At 45.7% G+C, this 10,700-nt stretch overlaps 1 protein-coding gene across 1 annotated transcript in view; it reads right to left on the bottom strand.

Annotated features, from left to right (window-relative positions):
* Positions 1–416: 416 nt before the first annotated feature.
* CYP27A1 (cytochrome P450 family 27 subfamily A member 1) overlaps positions 417–10,700 on the bottom strand; it is a 10,509-nt gene continuing 225 nt past the window's right edge. The window contains exons 2-9 of the mRNA XM_083454747.1: positions 6,801–6,991; positions 5,042–5,241; positions 3,327–3,524; positions 2,860–3,020; positions 2,291–2,457; positions 2,027–2,108; positions 1,475–1,678; positions 417–1,274 (exon numbers count right to left, since the gene is read on the bottom strand). Coding sequence (XP_083310873.1) covers positions 1,149–1,274; positions 1,475–1,678; positions 2,027–2,108; positions 2,291–2,457; positions 2,860–3,020; positions 3,327–3,524; positions 5,042–5,241; positions 6,801–6,859 — 1,197 coding nt within the window. The 5' untranslated portion in view covers positions 6,860–6,991 and the 3' untranslated portion in view covers positions 417–1,148. The remainder of the gene's footprint in view (positions 1,275–1,474; positions 1,679–2,026; positions 2,109–2,290; positions 2,458–2,859; positions 3,021–3,326; positions 3,525–5,041; positions 5,242–6,800; positions 6,992–10,700) is intronic.

Genomic DNA, 10,700 nt, shown 5'->3' with positions numbered 1-10,700 from the left:
TCAGCTAGCAATGCCACACTCTTGAAAGCAGAAAGTAAGAGGCCTGGCAGCCATCTGGGTCTGAGAACATTGTCATGGGTGCAGCTGCCCGTCCCCCTAAATCAATAGAAATACTTAACTGAGGTTCTGCCCCCCCAACATGAATCCTGGCTATACCCATGAACATTGTGTACAGGGTTTAAACCCAGATCCCACTTACAATAATAGGGGCCATTCCAGGATTATGTGAAATACTTAACTATTACATTTTGATATGGCTGGAATTCGTTTGGAAATTAATTGGGATTGAGTTTAAAAAACAAATATGAAATATATTGTGGCACATGGGTGGAAAACCTTTATCAGACCAAAGACTGCTGAGTGTGTGCACAAACACACCAGGAATGATAGCTCCATCAAAAAAAGAAGATTGCATGTTGTAGGGTAGAAGCAAGGATTTTAATAGCCACCATCAAGCTGTGACAATTTCATTCTTAAACACCTGAGTATTGGGAACCCAGGGAAGAGAAAAGGCGATGCAATCAGTCAGCCAGTTCTGAGGGACACTGGCTAACAGTAACTACTCCTACCCCACCCCCACCCCCACTCCTCAGATCCACCCCAAGAATCAATCAGGCACAGAATGCGGTGCAAAGCTTTGCAAGGATTCACAGGAGAAGATTGCAGAGCAATCTGATACCAGTAAATGGTATCAGAGGTGATTTGCGTACAGGGAGATCCACCAGATGATCAGCCAAGGCACAAACAAGGTTGGTGTTAAGTGCTTAGTCTTCACAGTCTATCCAGACGAAGTTTCAGGAGTGGTGATCAAGGTTTGCTTAAAGCATGGGCAACCCAGTGTTTTGGTTTGAGGGCTACATTCAGAGTTGGCCAACCCTTTGTGGGCCACGTTCTAGCAGCCATCAGAGCCAAAATGGCAACCAAACACAGACTCACCCCACATGTATACAGACTCAGTACACAGCACACACTCTCACTCGCATACACACAGAAGAGAAACGAGACCTCCGGGGCTTGGTGGAGAGCTTTGAACCTCTCCTCTTCAGCCCAGCATTGCAACGGGGAGGAAGGTGGGGCAGATGGACCACTGCAAATAGTCTTGGAGGGCTTGATCCAGTCCGTGGGCTTGTGACCCCCCCCCCACTGCCTTAAAGCTTTGTCCGTCTGTCAAGAAGCTCCAGGTCAATAGGTCTGTCAGGAACAAGCACAATCCGAGAGAGGGGCTTCACCTCTGTACACCGTGGACCTGGTCTGATTAAGAATATCCGGATAAGCTGGAAAGAGAAAAGCTTGACTTATTTGGGGGCAAAGCTTCATTCCCACCCACCAAACACAAGTAATCAAATATGCCTACAGCTGTGATGACCTCTTGGGCCACAGCATTGCCCTGTTTCTTGTTTGTTTATTATACTGCATTCATTTTCTGTCCTTCTTCCCAAAGGACACTCCCTCTGCCCCCACAGAAGTAACTCACCCTGGCAAGAGCCAAATGCATCTCGAGCTCAGCAATGCGGCGCCCCAGACAGGCACGCACCCCATAGCCAAAGGGGATGGAGCTGAAGGGGTGAGGAGGCAAGTCCCTCTGATCTCGCAGCCAGCGACGTGGCAGGAAGCGCTCTGGCTCCGGGAAGCTGGACTCATCATGCGAGAGAGCGTAATGGGCCAAAACAAAGAGGGTCTGGAGGGGCCAGTGGGAAGCACAGAGAGTTAGCAAATGACAAAGACTTTGCTCTCCGACAGCCAATTCCCCATAGCAACATGAGGGCTGGTGGCAAAGTAATATTCTTGCCATGCAGTTTACCATTTCCCATCAGGGCAGCTTAACCAATGCTAACCCATTCTGACATATGTACATACAGCCTTCACCTAGTTCAAGCCTTGCATTCCCCCACTGTTGTTTTTCCCCCCATCATGAACTGCCTATATGTCAAAATTCAGTGACAGCCCCATCCCTTTTATTCCACATCCACTTCTGGCCACTAACAAATGCCTCGAGTTGCAACATCAGGAATACATTACTACTCACATTCTTTGGAAACTTGTATCCTCCAACAACAACATCGTCTTCTGCGATGATTCGGGCATTGGCGGGGACCACAGGGTAAAGCCTATAAGGACATTAGTGGAGGGAGGGCTGTCACTGTGCATCAGAACAAAGGAAGGCTCTTCAGAAGCTACAGAAGCATAAATGGGAAATGGGTGGAACCACTCTGGGCAAGATGAAGCCCCGGGAGCCACAAAGTCCAGGCCTGTGATCTTGCTCCTTGGAACAATGAGAAAGGCCCCTTACCTAAGAGTCTCCTTGATCACTGCCTTAAGCAGCGGCATCCTGGTGAGGTCCTTGGCCTCAGGGATCTGATCTTCAGGTACCACACTGATCAGCTCCTGGTATAAGGCTTCCTGGACCTCCATGTCTCTGGCCAGGTGATACATGGCCCATGAAAGGGTATTTGATGTCTGAAAGGGCAAAGCAAAGGGGTGAAGATGCTACATCCAGGCAGCAAAGGCAGGAGAAAATCTTGGAATGATATATGTGACATCCCAAAGAATCAGACAGTGACTAGCCTGTGGCAGTCAAATCTCTTCCAAAAGCTTATCATGAAGGAACACAGCAGTTTGCTATATTTTTACATTTCCCATAATTTTTTAAAAAAATGTGTATTGAGGGATGCAGGGCAAGGAGACATCATGGTCCTCCGCCCCCCACCCAAGAGCCACCTAACACCAACTGCTCTGTGGGTTGGCTCCTGATGGTTTGTTTTATTTATGTAGTGTGATATTGCTTGTAAGATGCGTTTTTGGTCATTACATTTTGGGGTGGGCACCCAAGTAAGGAAGGCTAAGAAGTCAATGTCCTACCGTGTCTACGCCAGCCAGGAGTAGCTCAGCTATGCTGCCATATATCTCTTCATGGCTAATCCGCCCACTGGACAGTAGGTAAGTTAGGTAGCCTGAGACAACCTCACCCTTCTCCAGAGACTTCTCAACCTCCAGCATCTTCTGATCAATCAGCTTTTTCCCTGGAGTAATTAAATAGCATCTGTTACCATGAGAACACAGGGCTGGCCTGATCATTCCTGCATCCTCCACACAGGCTGGGTATCTACCACTCACCTTTGGCCTACTGTTACCATGGGGACACAATCCTGGGACTGTTCATGACAGCATTTACCATGTGGGCCGGATATCTACCACTCACCTTTGACTTCTTGGCCTACTGCCACAGGCACTTGAGGAAGCTTAGATTACGAATCTTCCCACTCTCAAGAGAGAAAGTGAGGGATGATTGACCAGTAATTCCAGAGTTGTCCCCACTCTTGACATACCAAAGGCAAAGATTGTGTCCCAGCCCTGCAGATAGCGGTTCCAGAAAGGCAGCACATCCCGGGTCCACTTGGGCAGGATAGTAGCAAAGACGGAGTTCTTCAGCATGTACCCAATTGCATGGATAAAGTTCTGTGTTTCAGCAGGGATCTGCTTTTCCAAACAGCCAATGCGGGTCTCAAATAGGATGTAGGAGATGCCTGGAAGCAGAAAGCACAGATGGGAAGACTTGAGGAAACGGCCCTGATATCCCATCACAGAACTATAATCACATTAGAAAGAATATCTCCAAAGGGTTTGCTTGTACTTTGAACAATATATTAATTGTGGACTGTCAGACCAAAAGTATTGGAATGAGCTTGGCTGCTGGGAGAGGAGGGTATATGATGGCTGCCACATTTAGCTGGGCAATATTTTTTTTTTTGCCTATCTCTCCAGGGATGGCAGTGTCTATCCAGCCACAAGTTGTGTACTTTTAAAAGACTGGACTTTTCAGGATAAGCTGTTACACATTAACACCAAAAACATGAATCCCCATTGTGGCAGACACAAAAACTTCTAAATATCCCTTCCTTTGCCATTTTTCATCTGACTATACTACCCACAGAGTTGGTCTGCTTTCTGGAGTGGGGAACTTGTGGCTCTCCAGATGTGGCTGAACTACAACTCCCATCATTCCTGATCGTTGGCCATGCTGGCTGGGGCTGATAGGAGTTGGAGTCCAGCACCTTCTGAAGGGCCATAGATTTTCCCAGTGCTAGATCAAACAAGGTATACACTTCCTGATTATTATTTTTTAAAGAAAAACATTTTGAATTGTTCAGTATTTTAGGAAAAAGTTGTTCTCTCCTTATTACCCCCTCTTACTCTTAAATGCAGAGGGGGAAAGTGTTGCTTTAAAAGAGAGAGAGAATGTTTCTATGAAAAAATAGCATTTGGGGTTATTAAATGGAAAATGGAAAACCTTCTTAAGCTGAATCCTGTAATCAGTTGCTGGTGCTTAGCCCCACACAAGTCAACTAGTCAATGAATAACAACAACAACAACAATAATTTTATTCTTTATACCCCATCTGGCTGGTTTCCCCAGCCACTCTGGGCGGCTTACAGCACATAAACAATTGTAAAACATTAGACATTAAAAAATTCTCACTATAGGGTTGCCTTCCAATGTCTTCTAAAAGTCAGATCGTTGTTTATTTCTTTGACATCTGATGGGAGGGCATTCCACAGGGCAGGCGCCACTATCTAGAAGGCCCTCTGCCTGGTTCCCTGTAACCTCACTTCTTGCAGTGAGGGAACTGCTGGAAGGCCCTCAAAGTGGACCTCAGTGTCCAGGCTGAAGGATGGAGTGGAGATGCTCCTTCGGGTATACTGAATGGAGGCCATTTAGGGCTTTAAAGGTCAGCACCAACACTTTGAATTGTGCCCGGAAAACGTACTGGGAGCCAATGTAGGTCTTTCATGACTGGTGTTATATGGTCTTGGCGGCCCCTCCCAGTCACCAGTCTAGCTGCCGCAATGAAATGAAACAATGCATGTAATGTCAGGTTCAGTGGGGCCCATAATCAAAAGATTTCCTTCACATGTATGGGTCACACCTAGACCTACCTGACACCTGAACAGCTCCTCTTCCACCTACCCATCAGCTGTACGATGAGAATAACAGAATAATCACTGAAAGGAAATCGTTTACAGCATCGTAACTGTCCACACACCTTCCAAGGCAAAGCGGTACAATACACTGGCCATATCTTGCACCACTATCCCTGAGGGACTCTTTTTTCTCTCATTCTTCAGAAACACCATCATGTCTGACACCACCTCATTGATAGCACCCGCATACAAAACGGCCTCTGTAGGTTTGAGCATCCTCTTGTTCAGCACCTGCCGCAGGCGGTACCACCGCTCTCCATCCCTGAGGAGAGAGACAGTTGGATCCATGTAAGAAAGAAGAAGAAGAAGAAGAAGAAGAAGAAGAAGAAGAGGAGGAGGAGGAGGAGGAGTTTGGATTTGATATCCCACTTTATCACTACCCTAAGGAATCTCAAAGAGGCTAACAATCTCCTTTCCCTTCCTCCCCCACAACAAATGGTCTTGGAATATCCCTTGGAATATTTCTCAGTTTGCCAGCTCATGGTTTTGCTCTGGAATCACTCCTCATTGACAGGAAACTTGTGACCCTCCAAATGTTGTGGGGCTCCCATCAGCTCCAGTCAGTTTAGTCAATGCCCAGGGATAATGGGAGTTGCAGTCCAACCCTCTCTGAAGGGCTACAGGTTCCCCATCCTGCCACAGGGGATGTTTAGGCAGCCCTGACTGCCGGGAATAGGAGGGTTTTGGAAACACTTTCATCACTTAAGAAATCCTTTAACCTACAATGGCTAGCCTGTTCCTTTGGCTGACAGGGAGAGGCAGAGAACAGCAGACAGCTGCAAAGTCTTTAAAAAAACCCAACTTCAAACAATTGTATATACTGTATGGGTTCTGTAAGTTTGCAATGAAAGTCAACTGTGGAAGGTCTTGATTGGTTGGTACCCATTAAGCCACTAATACTTTCCTTTTCCAATCTCAGAAGCAGTTTTGCAACATAAAACAAATGTTTGTTTGGCTTTATTTATTAAAATTTGAAAGGGGTAGAAGCAAAGAAGCCCATGCAAGTGCAACCTACAAGATGCTGCGGTGTGGAAAGTTCCTGTTCAGGGTTGCAGCAAGCCAGCCATGCCTTTTTCTAGGATAATCCTTTCCATTCCCCCTCCTACCCCAGTTTTCTTTCCCCAACAGTCAGTTGGCATTCCTTGTCCACTCTGCGTGCTCATTCTCACTGAGCTCTTTTGGGGTGTTCCCTTAAAGAATCTTCGTTATACTTTGGCAAACTTTGTGATTTCCCCTAAGTCTGCTGGCACCTCCTCTTCCTATTTGTGTGGTACCATCTTGGCTGCAAAGGGGTTGGCATTTGGAGAATTGACTTTGCTATTAATACGGATGCTTCCAGAGGAAGGCATTTTCCTGCAACATCATATCTGGTTTTCCTTTGTGCGCAACTGGCGCACGAGTCTTCACACATTCCCTGCTTCTCATTCAGGATATTCGTTGGTACGCCACACCTTGCCATCCACACCAGTGCGAGGAGCTGGAGAGAAGGTATCTGGAATGTGCTTTTCTGTTCAGTTCCAGATGTAAGTGTGCCCAGAAAGCACTGTGCCCTTCCCATAATTGCCGGAACAAATTATACAAAGTATCCAAGCATGCAAACTTGATTCATTGAATCAAATTGCAGAATTTAGCTGCTTTTTTCCACTCTTTAAAAAAATTAAAAGTCTACATTATACACAGCCTTGGAAATATCAAACCATCATAGAAAAATAAAATGCATGCTATGCAAAGACTATGCCTCCCCTTGCTTTTGTAAATACCGCCCTTGATATGCCCACACAATAGCGACAGGATATGGGATGGAACGCTTCACACACTCACTCAGTGAAGGGGCCATAGGCGAAGTGCCGTACGTCCCGATGCTCCTTCCAGAGGGCCATGTCACTTCGGATGGGATACTTCCCCTCCTGACGCAAAAGCTGCTCCAGGACTTCAGGACTGCCAATATTAACGTTAACATAAGGGCCAAACCGAGATTGCCAAATGGGGCCATACTTCTTCCTGGAAAGGACCTGGAAGAGACACACACAGTCAGTGGGATTAGCCCTGACACCAGCCCATTCTGAATAATCATAAATGTTTGCATGACTGCCCTTACTGCTGGGGGCAATAATTAAGTCCACATGCTGGTTAGGAAAATGCCATATACACCTAGAAGCACCACACCACTTCATTCTCAGTAAGGACATGCTGCCATTTTCATTTGTTTTGCTTAGTTTAGAGCTTGCATTCCTCAGTTCAGCTCTGGGGTCCCTTTGGAGTCTTCCCCAAGTTCCTTCCTCCTGCAGTGCCCAGGTGTGATAACAGCTGTGATTTTGGATACTATGATTATATATCAGATAGATTACAGTAAAAGATGCAGAAATAAAATTTAGAATTGGAACCCCATGGAGGGAAAGAAGGAGGTCTCAAGGTTTGTAATAACCTTTTTCTAAATGTGTGAAAATGTTATGGTTGGTTATTTATTTCTTTATTTATTTCTTTATTTATTTTTACGTAAAAAAATAAAGTGTTTCAATCCCTTCTTTATTTGTCATTTCTGCAAGTTGCGAGCTCTGCAGCCTTCTAACTACCCTGTTTTCTAGCTTGCTTTATATCCAATATTTTCACTCCCGCTCCCAACCTTTTAGTCAGGACAAGAGGAGATATTTGGGGCTGGATTCAACTAAATATCTGTACTAGTGGGATCCAGCATTTACATCCCACCTTTTTCTCCAAGGAGCTCAGGGGAGTCTACATGGTTCTCCATTTAATCTCCATAACAACCTTGTGAGGTAGGTTAGGCTGAAAGGCAGTGACTGGCTTAAGGTGAGCTTCATGGCTGAGTGGGGATTTGAACCCTTGTCTCCCAGGTCCTAGTCTGACAATCTAAGCACAGTACCACACCGGCTCACTGTGAGAGCATGGAGTTCTATTTATTTTTGGAAGTAGCTGTAAACTGGGCCCTGGACAAAGGTTGGTTAGGAAATTCAGCACCACCACTCTGGCTTTGATGCTTTGCTTCTACCATTTCATAACTACAGTAAATACCAGGTGATGGTGTTGAACGCCTTACACAATAGTTGCTTTCAACCAGTGTAATCAATAAATCCTTATTGACTCTTTCATCTTGTTCTCCTCAGGTTATTATCGGGCATTCTTCCTAGATAAGAGATGGCCCGTTTTAGAGTGGGCTAAAACTAATACAGTGGTACCTCGGTTTAAGAGCAGCCCTGTTTACGAACTATTCGGTTTACGAACTCCGCAAAACCGGAAGTAGTGTCCCAGTTTGCAAACTTTACCTCAGTCTAAGAACGGAATCTGACTGGTGGAAGGGCACCTGCGGTGGGAGGCCTCATTAGGGAAAACGCGCCTAGGTTTAAGAATGGTTTCGGTTTAAGAACGGATTAAGTTCATAAACCGAGGTACCACTGTACCTGCTCCTGATTACACTATTTTTTTGGGGTGGCCCCTTCTCTAACAATCAGTGTGATGTAGGGACAGCATGCTGTAGTGGCTAGAGTGACAAACGACTGGCAAGTCCTAGGTTCGAATCTCCACTCGTCCATAAATGTGGCTGGGTGAACTTAGGCCAGTCACTAAGGAAGCAATCCTAGCCAGGCTCTGAAGAATGATGGGCTGGACGCTCACTGCAGCAGCAGTAACAGCAGCAGAAAAGAAGGGGGAGCAGGCAAATAGGGTCCAGATCAGTTCCTCCACTAGCCTGCACTGGCTGTGAGCACAGCTTTATATTCAGTGGACACCAAGCAGACTCAGCCCCCCCCCCCCCAGCTCCTTTAGCATCTCACCCATTTGGAGGTTTGTGCTGGCAGAAAGACACAAGCATTTCCCCACCTGGCTGCCTCCATTCAGTCCCATCTCCCAAAAGGCTGGCATAAATGGAGTTTGTACTGAATCTTAAATCTCAGTCTAACCTACTTTACAGCATTGTTTTCAGGATATAACAGCAATTATGTTTGCTGCTCTGAGCTACTTGGAGGACAGGCATGATATACTAATTACAGACTTTCCCATTACAAGATGTTTACCTTAAAGCAGAGAACCTAATAGGAACCTCTAAGGATAGAGTATGCTACTTTTTCCACAGTCTTATGTTCTGTTTCTTGATGAGTCCTGGAGGCTGGCTTTCACATAGATAGATAAACTCTAAGGAGAACGTAATAGTTTCTCTCTCTCTCTCTCTCTCTCTCTCTCTCTCTCTCTCCTTAATTGAGGCTGCAGTCCTATGCATACAGGAATAAGGCCCACTGAACCCAGGGGAACTTCCTTCCAAAGCAAAGTCCATGCACAGAATTGCTTCAGTAGTCAACTCTTGGTTACAGGACCTCACACCAAACACACCTCAATGGTTAGAAATAACCACCATTTGAGTTCTTTGGCCCTAGTTTTCACCTCAGAACAATTCACAAGCAGTGACACATCAGAAGCTATGTTCTCGCTGTACCAATTTCTCATGTTAGGGAACTGGCAACTTTCCCAAGAAGAAACAGTTTGTAAAAAAGAAAAGAAAAAGAAAGCCTTTGTTCCTTGCATCACAGCAGTTCTAGTGTTAGCTGAGTTCACAGAGCCTTCAGGAAAACCAAACGTTTGCAAAACTTGTAAACATGCCTATAGGCCACTTACTAATGGCCACAAGTTAGTGTTTTCTTGATTCTTTTATAAACCTTGAAAACAGCCACTGAGAAGTGACTCTTGCTATCCAGTTTTCATATCTGCCAGCTGATTTTCTCCCTACCCCCTTGTGGTCTCTTGGCACCTTTCGTTATTGTATTTGTACAGGGCTGTTACCTGCCCTAGGACTTTGTGGTGAGGAAATCTAATAAATCTGCTGCTGCTACTGCTGCTGGGTTATGAAACTCTTACTCCACCCTCTCTACTACTATAGTTTGTATGGAATCAAGCCTGTTAAACTGCTGAGCTGAAGTAGTCATCCTGGCTGTGGCTGAGATCAACATCTGGAGGACCACAGGCTAGATATCTGAAAGTGAGGGAGACTATTTCCCCTTCTCTAAACTTTCTGTCTTGGTATACTTTGGACTGAGCTACTGTTTTGCTGAACCCTGAATGTCACTGGAATGTGGTCAATATTAATTCCCAAGAGTGGGTTCAATCACAGCCCTTGAGTAGCCAACACTATTCCCCCTGCAGTGGAAGCCCTGCCTTTAGGTCCTCCTTCATTATTTGAAGCCATACAGTAGATCAAACACCTTCCATGCCTAGCTATCTGATCACCTTTCCAGTTCTTGGGTTATTGGTGTTAATTCCTCTAACATCCTTTCAGAACAGGGATTCAGAAGTTGTTGGGACTCCTACTCCCATCAGCCCCAGCCAGCGTGGCCAATGGCCACGGATGGTGGAAGTTGTAGTTCAACAACATCTGGGGCCATAGGTTCTCCATTCATTTTAAAGCATAGGCACCAGAATGAGACAACAGCTCAGTTATAGATCACAGCGCCTGTGACCTTATGAAGCAACATGCAGATCATGACCCCACCCACAGCTATTTTGCACATGCCTCCAAGGATCACTTTGGTTTTACTTGCTAGTATGGGCTCATAGTCCATTCAGTCCTCTGAACCTTAAAAGTCTTCCTTGTCTTCCAGTCAGCTGTTATCTGAAGCATCAATGGGGGTTATGACGCATTACTTGTGTTAGCAGTGAAGGATCAGACATACAGGTTCAAAAAGGCTGGGAGGCAGGACCATAAGGCAGGCACAACTT

This window comes from Podarcis tiliguerta (genome assembly GCF_965153285.1).
Source record: "Podarcis tiliguerta genome assembly, chromosome: 1".
In the NCBI taxonomy this organism is placed as follows: domain Eukaryota; kingdom Metazoa; phylum Chordata; class Lepidosauria; order Squamata; family Lacertidae; genus Podarcis; species Podarcis tiliguerta.
The sequence above is the reverse complement of the archived record's forward strand: the minus strand, read 5'-3'. Positions and strand labels throughout refer to the sequence as shown.